Below are 19,516 nucleotides of genomic sequence, written 5' to 3'. Positions count from 1 at the left end.
GGTAGTGTGGGCAGGGGCCAAGTCCTGCTGGAAAATGAAATCAGCATTGCAGATGAGCTGAAGGCCGCTATCAAAGCAACCTGGGCTTTCATAACACCTCAGCAGTGCCACAGGCTGATTGCCTCCATGCAAGCCACATTGATACAGTAATTCATGCAAAATGAGCCCTGATCAAGTATTGAGTGCATACTATACTGTACATGTACATACTTTTCATACTATACTGTACATGGACATACTTTTCAGTAAGCCAACATTTCTGTATTCAAAATCCTTTTTTTTTATTGGTCTTAAGTAATATTCTAATTTTCTGAGATTCTGAATTTAAGGTTTTCACTAGCTGTAAGCCATAATCCTCAATATAAAATGAAAGAAATGCTTGAAATATATCACTCAGTGTGTAGCATATCTATATATAATAAATGAGTTTCACTTTTTGAATTGAAATACTGAAACAAATTAACTTTTTGATGATATTCTAATTTTATGAAATGCACCGGTATTTATGTATTTATTTATAAGTTAACACAGTGGGGGAAGAGCTGAGACTTTTAGGCAGAGATGTATAGTAACTAAGTAGAACTACTTCACTACTGTACTTAAGTACCGAAAGGAGGTATCTGTACTTTCCTAGAGTAGAATTCTTTTCTCCTACTTCCACTTTTAGTTCACTACATTTTTTCAATGATTTCAATACTTCTACTCCGATATTTTTTTTTTGTGCTGCATAGTTACTCGTTACAATTATAAAAATTACCACTGCCAGAACAGTAGATGGCAGGTTTCATGAAGCTCAAAACATGTGTATTATCAGCGCATACGAAAATAAATGCTACTATATGTATAAATAAAAGCTGCATTTGAAATAATAAAAACAAATATGATGTTCAGACTTTTGACTTCTTTCTTTAATAACTACATAACACAGTACTTGTACTTTTACTTTCAGTACTTGAGTATCAATTTTTTTTTTCAAAACTACTGGTACTTTTACTTTCAGTACTTGAGTAGCAAAATTTAAAAAAAAACTACTTGCAATACTTAAGTACAAAAAATGTTGAATACTTTAGTACTTCTACTCAAGTCACTTTTTGATCGAGCACTTCCACTTCTACTCAAGTCACTTTTTGATTGAGCACTTGTACTTTTACTCAAGTATGGGTTTCGAGTATTTTATACAACTCTGCTTTTAAGACCTCTATAAAATGTTTCATTTTGTGTCTACTTTTGAGATTTTTTTTCCCTCCCTTCATTCCCTGTCCCAGTGCCAAAACAGCGAGTGATAGCAAATCTCACTAATGTGAAAACAGTGGGTAGGAAACATTTGATAGATGTTCTATCTGCACCAATGCTATAAAAAAAATAGTGGGAGTTCTACTCTAAATTAAATAAGCCTTACAATTATTTAAAATGCAAAAATAATTATTGTGTTATACTGTATTATCTACAAAGTACTATATATTAGTATAATATATACAAATCTATTGATTTCTACAGAAGCATAAATTTAGAATGAAATACTGGGAACAATTAAATTCTATATATTTTTTGTGATACGTAAAATAATTTTATATAAAATATACCAAATACTGTTCCTACTGCTAATTATACTAATACTCATTAATACCAGTAATAATAAAAGCAACCATAACATAAAATAATAATACTATAATGAAAAAAAAGAAGAAACCTAAGGTAACCCATAGGGTTAGATACATTTATAGTACATTTATCTACTTCTTTATTTATTTATCTCATCAATTTCCTCTTCAGGTTATATTATGTAGCTGGCTGGGAATAAAATCAGAGAACTTGGCATCAACTCAGAAAGTTTTGAAAACAGAGCATTAAGACTGCAAAAAATAAATACTCAAAAAAAAAAAAAAAGAAAAGAAAAGAAACTACTAGATGTTGTATCACATTGTTCTTGGTGTGAATTAAGTATTTTAGCAGACAGTGTTTCCTTGGAGGGAGTGTCCCTCTGACCAGCCCCCCTTCTTTCTGCAGTGTCATCCATATCTGAGGTCACCCATTAAATAGGAGCTGCACAGCCTCCCTTTATCAGTGCCTTGCAGGACTTGACAAGAGCATAGCCACAGCTCTGCCATCATGTCTTTCGACACTAATATGAGGTTGAAATTTTCCATATTGGCCATTGCTCTTCAGATAGTCCTAATTATTTTATTTGGGGTATTTGTGCGATATAATACTGAGAAGCATTCATCATCTCACAATGCCACTGACATAGATGACATAGATAACACCTTCATTGATCTATATCCATGTAAGTAGAACAAAATTCTATGAAATATTGTTTTTACATAAATAAGTATGTAAAATATTTACCTAACTTGCATTTTATAAAAGGTATATGCACAAAAAATACGGGAATTATATATATATATATATTTTTTTTTTTTTTTAAGTATTATCATTATTAGTTGTAGTAGTAGTAATTCCAATAGCATGTTTGTATTATTAATATTATTATTATTGATTTTTTTATTATTATTATTGTTGCTATTGTTTTTTTTTGTTTTTTTTTTTTATGATAATGATTATTACTAGTAGTAGTGGCAGTAGGAGTGTTTTTTTGTTTGTTTGTTTTTTTTAAGTATTATTATTATTAGTTGTAGTAGTAGTAATTCCAATAGCATGTTTGTATTATTAATATTATTATTATTGATTTTTTTATTATTATTATTATTATTATTATTATTATTATTATTATCATTATTGTTGCTATTGTTTTTTTTTTATGATAATGATTATGATTATTGCTAGTAGTAGTGGCAGTAGAAGTGTTTTTTTTTTTTTTAAGTATTATCATTATTAGTTGTAGTAGTAGTAATTGCAATAGCATGTTTGTATTATTCATATTATTATTATTGCTTTTTATTATTATTATTATTATTATTATTATTATTATTATTATTATTATTATTGCTTTTTTTATTATTATTATTATTATTATTATTATTATTATTATTGCTACTGTTGTTTTTTATGATGATAATGATTATGATTATTACCAGTAGTAGTGGCAGGAGTTGCCATTGCTGATTTTCTTCTGAAAATGATAGTTACTTGGCGGTCATGCTAATCCTCTGCATGGTTGCATGAGGTCCATTTTTTTACTAGTAATGGTGGCGATCTGCGATTTTTAGCGGGGCTGCGACATTGCGGCGAACAGATCGGACCCCTAACTGACATTTTTGACACTTTTGGGGGGACCGGTGACATTACTACAGTAATCAGTGCTAAAAATATGCACTGTTACTGTACTAATGACACTGGCAGGGAAGGGGTTAAACACCAGGGGCGATCAAAGGGTTAAATGTGAACCTAGTGGGTGTTTTCTAACTGTGAGGGGGATGGGCTTATGGAATCAACACAGAGACCTGTGTCCAACATGCAAATAAAATATGTCATGCTCTTCATATGCATTTTTGTTCAAGGTTGGTGACTCAAACTGAAGTATGTCCACTCCATGTTGTCCCATGACACATCTAAAGAAAAAAGTTTTCTTAAAACCTTTAATTTTCAATTTTCTTTAAACTTTACGATCGCCCACTGCAGATGTACTGCGGCAGGCAGCCGCTCCTGCGCAAACCGCCGTAACTGTACGGCAGTCGTGAGCAGGGGGCTAGGGGGAGAGTGGGGAAGCCGATGCACGGGTCAGGTGGCTCCAATTGCCGTCTGACACCCGCGATCGCTCCCCGCTGAGAGAGAAGGACAGGCAACTGTTGTAAACACAGCCGACCGTTCTTCTCCCTGGAATGATCATAGAGCCCATGTGATCCTTCTATATAGGAACACATGTCTCTATGGTCATTTCACAAGCCACGCCCCCCCCACAGTTAGAATCACTCCCCTAGGCTCATATTTAACCTCTTGATCACCCACAGTGTTAACCCCTTCCCTACCAGTGTCATTATTACAGTAACAGTGCATATTTGTAGCCCTGATTACTGGTCCCCCCAAAAGTGTCAAAATTGTCAGTTAGGGGTCCGATCTGTCCGCCGCAATGTCGCAGTCCCGTAAAAAAATGGCAGATCACCATTACTAGTAAAAAAAAAAAAACAATAAAAATGACATAAATCTTTCCCGTAGTTAGTAAACGCAATAACTTTTGCGCAAACCAATCAAAATATGCTTATTGCAATTTTTTTTTTTACCAAAAATATGTAGCAGAAAATAATTTAGATTTTTACATTTTTTTTTGGGAATGTTATATAGCAGAATATGAAAATTATTGATTTTTTTTCAGAATTGTCGCTCTTTTTTTGTTTATAGCGCAAAAAATAAAAACCACAGAGGTGATCAAATACCACCAAAAGAAAGCTCTGTTTGTGGGAAAAAAAGGACAGAAATTTATTTTGGGTACAGCGTCGCACGACCGCGCAATTGTCAGTTAAAACCACTCAGTGCCAAGTTGAAAAAAGTGGCCTGGTCATTAAGGGGGCAAATCCTTCCGGTCTTAAAGTGGTTAAGTTAACCCCTGACAATTTTTTTTTTCTTCTTGCTAATTGTGCCCCATTGGTGATATTTCCCTTCACTTCCTGTCCCATAACCACAACTGGAAGTAGGAGGAAGTCCCTCCAAAATGAAATGCCTGGTTGTCACCAGAACTGGTGTCCCCATTGGAAGAATTCCCCTTTTTTTCCTGCTCTAGGGACAACCCACTGTTTGTGATTTTTTTTTCAATTTCACTTTTGATGAGGACAGAAAACAGGACACATAGAGAGGATGAATCTCCTAATGGGGGGCACAGACAGCAAAAAAAAAAAAACTGACAGGTGTTCTATTCCATCTCTATTCTATACTAAAATAGTTTTGCCTTTAGCTATACTTTAACTTCCAAGTTTACTTTTTTTTCCCCTTCTTATTTCTTAGTTTCAATGATTTTTATTGAAGTTTAACCACTTTAAGACCGGAAGATTTTGCTGCTTAAAGACCAGGCCCAATTTTTCGATTCGGCACTGCATTACTTTAATGGACAATTGCGCAGTCGTGCAACACTGTACCCAAACGAAATTGACATATTTTTTTTCCATACAAATAGAGCTTTCTTTTGGTGGTATTTGATCACCTGTGTGATTTTTATTTTTTGCGCTATAAACCAAAAAAAGAGCGACAATTTTGAAAACAAAAACAATATTTTTTCACATTCTGTTATATGACATTCTCAAAAAAAAAAAAATGTAAAAATCAAAATGTTTTAACATTTTAGGCCAATTTGTTTTCTGCTACATATTTTTGGTAAAAAAAAAATCGCAATAAGCATATTTTGATTGGTTTGCGCAAAAGTTATTGCGTCTACAAACTATAGGAAAGATTTATGTCATTTTTTATTGTTTTTTATTTTTTTTTTACCAGTAATGGCGGCGATCTGCGTTTTTTTTGCAGGAATGCGACATTGCGGCGGACAGATTGGACCCCTAACTAACATTTTTGACACTTTTGGGGGTAACAATGACATTACTACAGTAATCAGTGCTAAAATATACAGTTACTGTACTAATAACACTGGCAGGGAAGGGGTTAACCCTGTGGGTGATCAAGGGGTTAAATGTAAGCCTAGGGGAGTGATTCTAACTGTGGGGGGGTTGGGCTTGGGAAGTGACCATAGAGACATGCAGTCCTATATAGCAGGATCGCATGGTCTCTGTGATCATCCGAGGGAGAAGGAAGGACGGATGTGTTTACATCAGCCATCCGTCCTTCTCTGTCAGCGGGGAGAGATCGCCGGTGTCAGGCAGCGATTGGAGCCGCCTGACACCCGCACCGGCTTCCCCGCTCACGAGCCGGGGCGCGCTCACCCCCTAGCTCCTCCCAGGCGAGCGCCGTACATGTTTTTGCCTGTGAGAGCCAGCCTGCCGGAGTACATCTGCGGCGGCTTGTCGTAAAGTGGTTAAAAAGAACAAATTCAAAGGAAAAACAAAAAAAAAGAAAGAAGAAAACCAACAAGTTTATAATTATACAATATAGTGAAATATTGGGGTTGAGCGGTCATTATAACATAGATAGTGTATGTGTAATAGATCATGTACCAATTATCATAACTTTTCTGTTTTCTATTAACCACTTAAGCCCCGGAAGATTTTACCCCCTTCCTGACCAGGGCCTATTTTGCGATTTGGCACTGCGTGAATTTAACGGACAATTGCGCGGTCGTGCGACGCTGTACCTAAATTAATTTGACTTTTTGAATTTTTTAACATTTTCGGCCAATTTGTTTTCTGCTACATATGTTTGGTAAAAAAAATTGCAAAAAACGTATTTTGATTGGTTTGCGCAAAAGTTATTGCGTTTACTAACTAAGGGAAAGATTTTTGTAATTTTTGTTGGTTTTTTTTAACGAGTAATGGCGGCGATCTGCGATTTGTTTTGCGGGACTTCAACATTGCGGCGGACAGATCGGACCCTTGACTGACATTTTTGACACTTTTGGGGTTACCAGTGACATTACTACAGTAATCAGTGCTATACATATGCACTGTTTCTGTAAAAATGACACTGACAGTGAAGGAGTTAACTTTATTTGAGAAGGAGGGGTTAAGTGTGTCCCTAGGGGCGTGATTCTTACTGTGATTGGCTGTGGCTTGAGGTGTAAGAACAGAAATCAACGGTCCTACATAGCAGAACCGTATGATCTCCATTCTTACACAGGGGAGAATGACAGGCGGCTTTGTTTACATTAGCCGCCAGCCTTTCTCCCGGTGTAACGGATGATCGCGAGTGACCGGCGGACATCGGGTCCGCCGGGCACATGCGTAGGGGGGTCCATGAGCTTGCGTGGGCACGCGCTCGCTCCCAAAACCCTTACAGGCTAGCGACATAGTCCTACGTCGGTTTGCCTGTGAGGGGCTGACTGCCGCAGTAAATAGTCGTGCGGCGGTCGGCAAGTGGTTAAATGATCATACTAAGGCTGTACAATTAGGATTTGGGAAGCATACATCCCATATTTTATTAAACTTAGAAAGAGAAGAGGATCTTAGAGCGAAGTGCCTTTCCATCTGGCATTGGTGGATAAGATGTGATATTATATTTGAGAGTGAAGGAGTGGAGTCGGACTCCCAGAGTCTGGTGATGTTCATTGTTGCTGCGTATAATAGGTGTATAATAATTGTTCTGGAGTTGGGAGGGAATCGTTCTACGTTTAGGAGAAGTAATGCTAGCTTGGGATCTGGTTGAATTAAGAAATAAGAAGTTCCCTTCTTATTTCTAAAGTTGATTAATTTTATTTTTTTATTTTTTTTTAACTGAGAGCTATTAGCACTAATAAATAATACTGCCGCAACCAAAATATGTCTTATCACTGGAAATACTCCTCAACAAACCCACCGCTGTCTAATTTCATCCACACAACAGGATTTCCTCTTCAGTGATAGTTTTTGCAATTGCTGACGTTTAAATGCTAAGAGCTTTGCCCTCTACTTACACAAAGCCTGACTTTCCAGAAAGTGTTGACATGTATTGCTCTCCTAATGGATGGAACATAATTCATTCTAGAAAGTACAACATAACTCATAGGAATGGAACACAACCATACAATAAAAAGAGATCTTTCTCATACATTTGCATTGCTTATTATAGCCCATGTGAATTTTCTAATTTATTGCTAAATATTTATCATTTTTTGTGAGATTTAATAATATTGGAAAGGATTAAAGTGGAGCACAAACAAAAAATATATGTTGGATAGAATGTTGAATGGTTTATGAATTATACTAAGGCTACCAGGTGTCAAGGGATCAAGGGCACCACATCCCATAAGAAACTATCCATTTACAACATAGTCAGTGTTGATGGGGGAATCCCTCCTGCTGTACTATTGTATTCTGACAGCGGGAGGTTTCTTCCCCGTCAGAATACAGTGATCACTGCTGGTAGCTATAGCCGCCGGCAGTGATCAAATGAAAAAAAAAAAAAACTCTGAAAGGCTGGTTGTCCTGAATTATACTAAGGCCCCTTTCACAAGGGCTTTCCAATCAGGTCCGTCTGTTTTTCAGGTGGACCTGATCGTATGCTCCATTCACCTCTATGGGGCAGAGGATGTCAGTGGTGACATGTCCGTTAACACCCTCTGCTATCCGATCAGATACTGTTTGTGAAATCCAGACGGATAGTAACCCTATTTTCCATCTGTCTGGCGGATGGGATCGGATAGGATCTGATGAAAATGGACAGGCGGTCCATTTTTATCCAATCTCCCCACAGAGGAGAGCAGGGCTCTGACAGGTCCATTTCAGCACATTGAGCAGAGACGGACCTGTTATCAGCCTGCTCAGTGGGGATCAGCAGATCGATCCCTCGTTGAGCAAAGTGGAGACCACTGGGCGGAAAGTCCGTGTGAAAGGACACTTTGGCTACTAGGTGTCAAGGGATCAAGGGCATTACATCCTATAGGAATCTATCAATTTCCAAATGAAAGGGAAAGGGATTTCCAGGGTGCCATAATCAATTCTCATACAAGTAACATTTAGATAAATGATAAAAGCAGTTTTATTAGGTTTACAAAGCAAGGTCCATAAAGACATTGATGAGTGAGTTTGGAGTGGAGGAAATTGACGGTCCTGACCTCAACCCGACAACCTCAACATCTTTGGGATGAATTTGAGCGGAGACTGTGAGCCAGGTCTTCTCATCCAATATCAGTGCCTGACCTCACAAATGAACTTTTGGAAGAATGGTCCAATATTCCCATAGACACACTCCTAAACCTTGTGGACATCCTTCCCAGAAGAGTTGAAGCTGGCATAGCTGCAAAGAGCGGGCCAACTCAATATTGAACCCTACGGACTAAGACTGGGATGCCATTAAAGTTCATGTCTGTGAAAAGGCAGGTGTCCCAATACTTTTGACCAGATAGTGTGTGTGTATATATATATATATATATATATATATATATATATACAGTGCCTTGCGAAAGTATTCGGCCCCCTTGAACTGTGGGACCTTTTGCCACATTTCAGGCTTCAAACATAAAGATACTGTAATTTTTTGTGAAGAATCAACAAGTGGGACACAATCATGAAGTGGAACGAAATATAGTGGATATTTAAAACTTTTTTAACAAATAAAAAACTGAAAAATTGGGCTTGCAAAATTATTCAGCCCCCTTAAGTTAATACTTTGTAGAGCCACATTTTGCTGCGATTACAGCTGTAAGTCGCTTGGGGTATGTCTCTATCAGTTTTGCACATCGAGAGACTAAAATGTTTGCCCATTCCTCCTTGCAAAACACCTCAAGCTCAGTGAGGTTGGATGGAGAGTGTTTGTGAACAGCAGTTTTCAGTTCTTTCCACATTTTCTCGATTGGATTCAGGTCTGGACTTTGACTTGGCCATTCTAACACCTGGATATGTTTATTTGTGAACCATTCCATTGTAGATTTTGCTTTATGTTTTGGATCATTGTCTTGTTGGAAGACAAATCTCCGTCCCAGTCTCAGGTCTTTTGCAGACTCCATCAGGTTTTTTTCCAGAATGGTCCTGTATTTGGCTCCATCCATCTTACCTTAAAATTTTAACCATATTCCCTGTCACTGCTGAAGAAAAGCAGGCCCAAACCATGATGCTGCCACCACCATGTTTGACAGTGGGGATGGTGTGTTCAGGGTGATGAGCTGTGTTGCTTTTACGCCAAACATAATGTTTTGCATTGTTGCCAAAAAGTTTGATTTTGGTTTTATCTGACCAGAGCACCTTCTTCCACATGTTTGGTGTGTCCCCCAGGTGGATTGTGGCAAACTTTAAACAACACTTTTTATGGATATCTTTAAGAAATGGATTTCTTCTTGCCACTCTGCCATAACGGCCAGATTTGTGCAGTATACGACTGATTGTTGTCCTATGGACAGAGTCTCCCACCTCAGCTGTAGATCTCTGCAGTTCATCCAGAGTGATCATGGACCTCTTGGCTGCATCTCTGATCAGTCTTCTCCTTGTATGAGCTGAAAGTTTAGAGGGATGGCCAGGTCTTCGTAGATTTGCAGTGGTCTGATACTCCTTCCATTTCAATATTATCGCTTGCACAGTGCTCCTTGGGATGTTTAAAGCTTGGGAAATCTTTTTGTATCCAAATCCGGCTTTAAACTTTTCTACAACAGTATCTTGGACCTGTCTGGTGTGTTCCTTGTTCTTCATGATGCTCTCTGCACTTTAAACGGACCTCTGAGACTATCACAGTGCAGGTGCATTTATGCGGAGACTTGATTACACACAGGTGGATTCTATTTATCATCATTAGTCATTTAGGTCAACATTGGATCATTCAGAGATCCTCACTGAACTTCTGGAGAGAGTTTGCTGCAATGAAAGTAAAGGGGCTGAATAATTTTGCACGCCCAATTTTTCAGTTTTTTTTTTGTTAACAAGGTTTGAAATATCCAATAAATTTTTTTCCACTTCATGATTGTGTCCCACTTGTTGTTGATTCTTCACAAAGAATTACAGTTTTATATCTTTATGTTTCAAGCCTGAAATGTGGCAAAAGTTTGCAAAGTTCAAGGGGGCCGAATACTTTTGCAAGGCACTGTATATAGTTTAACTATGTAATAAACATATTCTACTGAACGACAATTTTGTTACTTTGGAGTTTCTTAACTCTGTGCATATACACCAGTCAGTCTTAACTTTAGGACCACCCACCTAATAATGAGTAGGTCCTCCTTCCGCCTCCAAAACTGCCCTGACCTGTCGAGGCATGGACACCAATAGACCTCTGAATGTATGCTGTGGTATCTTGCGCCAAGCCATCAGTAGCAAACCCTTTAAGTGCTGTAAGTAAGGAGGTGGGGCCTCCATGAATCAGACTTGTTTTTCCAGCACATCCCACAGATGCTCAATTGGACTGAGATCTGAAATATTTGGAGGCCAAGTCAATACCTTGAACTCTTTATTGTGTTCCTCAAACCATTCTTGAACCATTTGTGCAGTGTGGCAGGGTGCATTATCCTGCTGAAAAGTCCAGTGCTATCAGGGAATACGGTTTCCATGAAGCAACAATGTTTAGGTAGGTGGTAACATCCCCATGAATGGCAGGAGCAAGGTTTCCCAGCAGAACATTGCCTCCACCGGTTTGGCTTATTCCTATACTGAATCTTGGTACCATCTCTTCTCCATGTAGATGCCATCTCTTCCCAAGAGATACACACATGCCCCTGGGCATCCACATGTTGTAGAAGGGAATGTGATTCATCAGACCAGACCACCTTCTTTTTCATTGCTCTGTAGTCCAGTTCTGATGCTCAGGTGCCGGTTTGGCTGTGGACACCCTGACCGGTCTGCAACTACGCAGCCCCAAACACGAACTGCAATGCCCATTTTTTCTGCTTTCAATACAGCAACTTCAGGGATAACTTGTTTACTTGCTGCCTAGTATAGCCCGCCAACTTTCAGATGCCATTGTAACTAGATAATCAAAGTTGTTCACCTAACCTGGAAGTGGTCATAGAGTTATGGTGGATCTGTGCATAATTAAAGATCCAATTTGTGGATGAGATTTGGGTATGGGCTGAATGTGGGTTAGATCTGATCCCAACCTGTTCACTGTTCATATGATTGGTAGGACTATTCTGCCTAAAAATGGCCTGTTTGCTCATCTAAATCAAATAGCTAAAAATCTCCAACCATTTGGCCAAGTTGGCCAGTTTGAATCTCAAGCTACTGTATATAAGCAAGCAGCTGGAGATCCCAGAAGATGTCATTGGCCAGATATGGTCATGACCATATTTGGCCAATGACATCACCCGATTTCCCTGGGGCTGTTGCTTAAGGTGTGTATATGTGTGCGGGGGAGGAATGAACACTCATTGTCCTCCCTTTCCTGGCCACTCATGTTGCCTACCTTGATAAACGCCTGTTTGGTATTTTCAACCTGAAAGAGAAACACATAATGAGCTAGTATGCATTGCTAGCTCATTATGAAATACTTACCTTAGAACGAGCCCCCGCTGTGCCGCCCGCTTACCTGTATGACGGGCGACATGTTCAGTCGCCCGTCTTCCAGGATCGTGGCATCCGGCCATCTGATTGGCCAGAGCCGCGGTGACGTCACTCTCACGCAGGCGCGCGGGAGTCGACGGTCACGGCACAGGGCTCTGAAGGAACGGCACCAGCGGCCGTTCCTTCAGAGCGCATGCGCCAGTGGCGTCACTGGCTGCATGTAAGGTAAATATCTCCTAAACGGTACATGTTTAGGAGATATTTACATTACCTATAGGTAAGCCTTATCATAGACTTACCTATAGGTACAAGTTGCAGAGGAGGGTTTACTTCCTCTTTAACCCCTTAACGACCGCCTGCCGCAGATTTACTGCGGCAGGCAGCCGCTCCTGGGCGAACCGACATAGCTCTACGTCGCTCGCTCTCAGGAGGTTAGAAAGCGAGCGCGCACTGCCGCTGGCATGCCCCTCCCCCGCTCATCAGCAGGGAAGCCTGTGCGTGTGTCAGGCGGCTCCGTTTGCCGCTGAGAGAGAAGAACGGTCAGCTGATGTAAATACAGCTGACCGTTCTTCTCCCTGGGATGATCATAGAGACCATGTGATCCTTCTATATAGGATCACAGGTCTCTATGGTCATTTTACAAGCCATGCCCCCCCCCCCCCACAGTTAGAATCACTCCCCTAGGCTTACATTTAACCCCTTGATCACCCATAGTGTTAACCCCTTCCCTGCCAGTGTCATTATTACAAGTAACAGTGCATATTTTTAGCACTGATCACTGTAGTAATGTCACTGGTACCCCCAAAAGTGTCAAAAATGTCAGTTAGGGGTTCGATCTGTCTGCCGCAATGTCGCAAGTCCCGCAAAAAAAACGCAGATTGCCGTCATTACTAGTAAAAAAAAAAAAACAATAAAAATGACATAAACCTTTCCCGTAGTTAGACGCAATAACTTTTGCGCAAACCAATCAAAATACTATTTTTTTTACCAAACATATGTAGCAGAAAACAAACTGGCCTAAAATGTTACAAAATTTTGATTTCTACAATTTTTTTTTTTTGAGAATTTCATCTAAAAGAATGTGAAAAATATTGTTATTTTTTCAAAATTGTGGCTCTTTTTTTGTTTATAGCGCAAAAAATAAAAATCGCACAGGTGATCAAATACCACCAAAAAAAAGTTCTATTAGTGGGGAAAAGAGGACGTCAATTTCGTTTGTGTACAGCGTTGCAATTGTCCGTTAAATTCACGCAGTGCCGAATAGGGCCTGGTCATTGAGCAGCCAAACCCTCCGGTCTGAAAGTGGTTAAAGAAAACACCATATATTGCATTTTATAAAGGAATATTACACATTTTAAAAAAAAGGCATAGTGTTCTCCTTAAAAGAGTTGTAAAGTCAGAAGATTTTTATATCCTAATACATTACTTGTTTAATTCTTGATACAACTTCTACTGTTTAGGTCCACTGCTGGTCTCACTATGTGAGGCTGGAAAATATTTCAGCCCCACTTAAATCCTTAATTAATAAAACAAAGCAGGAATTTCCCCAGAGAGCATTCAAATCATTATTATTTGTTCATAAGGAACAGTTTGCAAATTAAACTGTCCCTTCTTAATGCGGACTTTCCTTTTTGGCTCAAGGAGGGAAACTTTCTGACGTAGTTTGTGCTGTGGCTTAATAGACTTTTTGATAAGACATGAATCAATAGGACAGGGCTGAGTTCATTAGATACTTTTCTCTTGGCTGCAGGAAGGGTTTTCCATGGTACAGGCTGACTGTATTGTACTCTAAAACAATACATCTGTTTTAGTATCTATCTATCTATCTATCTATCTATCTATCTATCTATCTATCTATCTATCTATCTATCTATCTTATCCATTATCTATCTATCCTTATGCTATCTATCTATTTATCTGTCGATCTCCATTGATCTCTTCTTCATTTAAATGAAAGTTGGTTGACGAAGTCTTTTCAGACGAAACGTACTTCGGGGTAAGATGGAGCACGTGCTGACGTTATCCTCTCTTAGCTGGAGCCGGCACCAGTGGTGTATGTGTTTGGATTTTTTGCATGTAACAAGAGATTCTATTCTTAAAGCAGAGTTCCACCCAAAAATGGAACTTCCGCTATTTTGCTTCCTCCTCCCCCCTCCGGTGCCACATTTGGCACCTTTCAGGGGGGAGGGGGGAACAGGTACCCGTTTTTGACAGGTACCCCTTCCCCTCTTAATGGACACGGGCTGCGGCACAGTGTCCTGGAAGTTCATCCCCCTCCTCCTTCCCCCTGCCACAGAGCCAATAGGAATGCACAGAACGCTTTGCGCGTGCGCAGTTGGGGCCCGGCAGTGAAGCAGCAAAGCTTCACTGCCGGGTTCCCTTTCCAAGAATGGCGGCGGCAGCACCCGAGAGCTGATACCAAAATCGGCTTCGGGTGCCGACATCGCTGGACTCCAGGACTGGTAAGTGTCCTAATATTAAAAGTCAGCAGCTACAGTATGTGTAGCTGCTGACTTTGAATTTGTTTAGGGGAAGGCGGAACTCCTCTTTAAGTAGCTTTTCGTCTTTTAACTCCTACACGCTGACGGAACGCAAATATGCAGCCTCGGCTTCAGGGGGTTGTACCAGGGTGATGCCTGAAGCTAGAGGCATCGTCCTGGTACCATTGTTGAGAGCCAACAGTCAGCTTTCTTGTAATGACAACCAATGCAGCTGAGCAGCCGCTCAGCTGTCATTATAAGGAGCAAGAGGGGATGACTTCCCTCTCCCGCTGCCTTCCACGGCTCACCCAGGTCTCCCGGGAAGACCCAGACAAAGCCTGATTCGGCTCTGGTCAGGTCTCCAATGTAAAAACCTGGCAGCGATGTCATGACATCACTTCCGGGTACTGGAGTCCTAAAGGTGCCAGATTTAAAAAAACAAACTACAGCATTCAAAACAGCCAAACCTGCAGAGGAGGGGATTGGGGTCTTTTAGACCCCAGATTCCTCCATAAAGAGTACCTGTCACCGCCTATTACTGTTCTATGGGATAAGGGATGTTTACATTTCCTGTGAGAGCAATAAAAGTGATCAAAATGTTTTTTCTTAACCACTTCAGCTCTGGAAGCTTTTACCCCCTTAATGACCAGCCCATTTTTTGCGTTGCTTTAACTAACAAATGCGCAGTCGTGCGACGCTGTACCCAAATACAATTGATGTAATTTTTCCCCCACAAATAGAGCTTTCTTTTGGTGGTATTTGGGACAGAAGGGGTGTTGGGGGCTTGTGCCAAAAGGAACGGACCCCAGTGTAGCAACAGATGATAGGTAGAAAGGTTGAAACAATCAGGGACTGCTGGGGGCTGGTCTCCACAAATGCTGATGTACTTCAGGGCAGCTCTGGCAGGCAAAACACGGAAATCCCGCTGACAAACAAGGAAGAGAAAACAGGCGCCGCTGAGTGTAGCATAAAAGCGGGAACTGCCGAAGTTAACTGTGCTAGTTAATGAGCAGGTGATTGGTTGATAGGCAGTCCTAGCAACCAATCGCCTTCTCATTACTAGCACAGTTAACCCCGGCAGCGATCGCTGTATATTCAGGGCTCGTGAGTGTGACAGTGAGTCTCTCTCTCCTGTTCTCTGCTTTAAACAGTTCCTCCTCCTCCTCCGTGCTCCTGTGTCAGCGAGCACAGCGAGCGGCGGAAGCAGTCCGGCGGCTGGCCCCGGGTGTCACCTGGTGCTCCCTGACACCCCCCTAATGTGTGGCACCCGGGGCAGACCGCCCCCCCCCCCCCTGTTGGTACGCCACTGGAGACCAGTGACACCAATACAGTGATCATTGCTAAAAAAAATGCACTGTCCTTGTACTAATGACACTGGCAGGGAAGGGGTTAACATCAGGGTTAAATGTGTGCCAATATGTATTCTGCTACATAATATTGGTAAAAAAAAAATCCCAATAAGCGTATATTGGTTGGTTTGCGCAAAATGTATTGCGTATGGGATATATTTATGGAATTTTTATTTATGTATTTATTTATTTTTACTAGTAGTGGCAGCGATAGCGGGACTGTGATATTGCCGTGGCTAAAAAATATAAAAAATATCCACTGTCACTGTACTAATGACACTGGCTGGGATGAGGTCAACATCACGGCGATCAAAGGGTTAAATGTGTTCCTAGCCAGTGTTTTACTAAACTGTAGGAGGTGCTTGTACCAGGGGAAGGCATAGATCCGTGTCCCTGATTTGCAGGAACACAAAATCAATGCCTTCCTCACTGACAGAATGGAAATCTGACTTGTTTAAATAGGCAAACTCAGGTTCCTGTGTAACAAACGATCGCTGGGTGCCAGTGGACATCAATTCCACGGTACCCGCTAAACGGCTCCCCCTGTGAATAATCACAGCGGGAGCGGGCTGCCAGCGGCATGCCCCCAAACTGGAAGTGCTGCATCACCTACTAGGTTTGTGATCCAGGGCAGGAGAGCAGCCTTGCTGCCATATGTATACATTATACGGTCAGCAAGCGGTTAAACTGAATGGGTAGTTAAACAAGGTGAAGGTTTACATACACAGTAAAACCTTGGATTGTCAGCATAATTAGTTCCAGAAACATGCTTGTTATCCAAAGCAAATTTCCCCATAAGAAATAATGGAAACTCCGATGATTCATTCCACAACCATTCATTCATCAGTCATTCAGTTTATAGTCCATATAAAAAGATTATAGCAATAGGTTAGGTTGTGTAACCATAAAATATCCACCCACAAATGGCGCCTCCACAAGGGGATTAGAAGCAAAATCCAGCAGGAGCTACAGATTATAAAAAAGAAGAGAGGCGCCTCTAAGTGTAGCAATATGATGAAGGTACAACACTTAGCAACTCACATGGCTGATGATTAAAACAGGCACATCTAAGTATGCAGGCATGCGGGGTAAAGCTGGCCACATAGACCATCCTCCTCACCGCCGTCTCTCACCGCTGTCAATCTGCAATCATGACCGGGAAGACTACCCTGCAGTAGAGCGATCTGAAAACAAGGATCAAAGCACTCATGGAGCGCAGTGTGGAAGGGATGACATCAATGGCGGTGCGGATGACAGTCTATGTGGACAGCTTTACCCCGGATGCCTACATACTTAGATGTGCCTGTTTTAATCATCAACTATGTAACCATATTGCTACACTTAGAGGCGCCTCTCTTCTCTTTTATACTCAGTTGTGACATGACGCTACATTGCAAGATATTGCTTGTTTATCAAGTCAAAATTTATCAAAAAATAAATAAAGGCTTTTCTGTCAAAACACTCTCAGACCAAGGGTCCTTTCACACGGTCCGCCTCCGTTGGCGGACTCCGTGCTGCTCAGCGGGGATCGGTGGATGACAGCTCCGTCTCCGCTCTGTGTACGGAGAGGGAGATGTCAGTGCGCCGCTGCTCTCTATGGGGGAATCGGATGAGAACGGACCGCCTGTCCACTCTCATCGATCCCATCCGATCCCCTGGACGGATGAAAAATAGGGTTTCCATCCGTCTGCACTTCACGGACAGGATCGGATGCGGATGGCAGTGGGTGTCAGCGGACATGTCTCCGCTGACATCCGCTGCCCCATAGGGATGCATTGAGGATCCGATCAGATCCACCTAAAAAACTGATAGGCGGATCTGATCGGATCGTTCATGTGAAAGGGGCCTAAGTTACACTCAATCCAAGGTTTTATTGTGCTTTAATTGAAGGCCTTTATGGGCTAATCCTAATAAGAAATTATACATGCATCCAACATAACGTGCTTGCTCGTATAGATTTTCCATTTATTTTTGGAAACATCTGTGTGATCTGCCCAATCCGCCCCATTGCTAATGTGCTGCTTTGATATGGGAGATGATTCCCACAAATAACCTTAGCAGGTTGCAAGTGCAATTTTACCTGCACTATGGCTCCCCTTATGTTTTCTTAAATAAATGTGATAGTAAAACTTTAATCTTCCCCAACTGACCGGTAATAAATATACAAAATATTCATATGAAATATTTCATAATTATCCTCCCCCTCCCCCTTTTTTTCTTGTCCGTCTTTTTCCTCCAACTGTCTCTTAGCTCTTTCATGGCATTTTCTGATTCTTTTTTTACTATTCTATGCTTTTTTTTTATTTAGTTATCCGTATTTTCTAACAGATTAACCTATCAAACCAGGTAATCCTCCTTCTCAATATCTGATTTCGGCCCTGAGCCCCCTCCCCAATCCCTTATAAGTCAATTTACTATGCACTGCCCCTGTTGCATTAGGAGAGTGGCTCTTTGCATATGACCCGTACATACAGTATGGACATATACGTACTGGTTTTGAGGGACATATCCCACATTTTAACTCAAGAAGACCTTATCTGTTCTCCATAATTGGTTTGCTTGTGTTATTTTTCATGTGAAATGTTCTACACTACTTTGACAAAACGTGTTTCCAAATGTTTTCCTTCTTTGACATTATTGCCGCTGTGAACATGCGTAACAGGTAAAAACCAATAAAGTCTTTATGGAATAAAAATTTGTAATATTAAAATTTTTAGTCCTAAACAATTTAAAAAAAAATATGTACAAAACATTCCCTATGACACATACAGTCAGGTCCATAAATATTGGGACATCTACACAATTCCAATCTTTTTGGCTCTATACACCACCACAATGGATTTGAAATGAAACAAACAAGATGTACTTTAACTGCAGACTTTCAGCTTTATTTTGAGGCTATTTACATCCAAATCAGGTGAAAGGTGTAGGAATTACAACAGTTTGTATATGTGCCTCCCACTTTTTAAGGGACCAAAAGTAATGGGACAATTGGCTGCTCAGCTGTTCCATGGCCAGGTGTGTGTTATTCCCTCATTATCCCATTTACAAGGAGTAGATAAAAGGTCCAGACTTTGTTTCAAGTGTGCTATTTGCATTTGGAATCTGTTGCTGTCAACTCTCAATATGAGATCCAAAGAGCTGTCACTTTCAGTGAAGCAAGCCATCATTAGGCTGAAAAAAACAAAACAAACCCATCAGAGAGATAGCAAAAACATTAAGTGGGGCCAAATCAACTGTTTGGAACATCCTTAAAAAGAAAGGTCGCACCGGTGAACTCAGCAACACCAAAAGACCCGGAAAACCACGGAAAACAACTGGTGGATGACCGAAGAATTCTTTTCCTGGTGAAGAAAACACCCTTCACAATAGTTGGCCAGATCAAGAACACTCTCCAGGAGGTAGGTGTATGTGTGTCAAAGTCAACAATCAAGAGAAGACTTCACCAGAGTGAATACAGAGGGTTCACCACAAGAGGTAAACCATTGGTGAGCCTCAAAAACAGGAAGGCCAGATTAGAGTTTGCCAAAAAACATCTAAAAAGCCTTCAGAGTTCTGGAGACCAATATCAACTTGTACCAGAGTGATAGGAAGGGAAGAGTATGGAGAAGGAAATGAACTGCTCATGATCCAAAGCATACCACCTCATCAGTGAAGCATGGTGGTGGTAGTGTCATGGCGTGGGCATGTATGGCTGCCAATGGAACTGCTTCTCTTGTATTTATTGATGATGTGA

At 40.7% G+C, this 19,516-nt stretch overlaps 1 protein-coding gene across 1 annotated transcript in view; it reads left to right on the top strand.

Annotated features, from left to right (window-relative positions):
* Positions 1-2,052: 2,052 nt before the first annotated feature.
* RHAG (Rh associated glycoprotein) overlaps positions 2,053-19,516 on the top strand; it is an 88,581-nt gene continuing 71,117 nt past the window's right edge. The window contains exon 1 of the mRNA XM_082248809.1: positions 2,053-2,284. Within this exon, the coding sequence (XP_082104935.1) occupies positions 2,110-2,284 (175 nt within the window). The 5' untranslated portion in view covers positions 2,053-2,109. The remainder of the gene's footprint in view (positions 2,285-19,516) is intronic.

The sequence above is a fragment of the Pelophylax lessonae genome (genome assembly GCF_965119305.1).
Source record: "Pelophylax lessonae genome assembly, chromosome: 3".
Classification (NCBI taxonomy): domain Eukaryota; kingdom Metazoa; phylum Chordata; class Amphibia; order Anura; family Ranidae; genus Pelophylax; species Pelophylax lessonae.
Note: the sequence above shows the minus strand (reverse complement) of the source record. Positions and strands in the feature narration are given on the sequence as shown.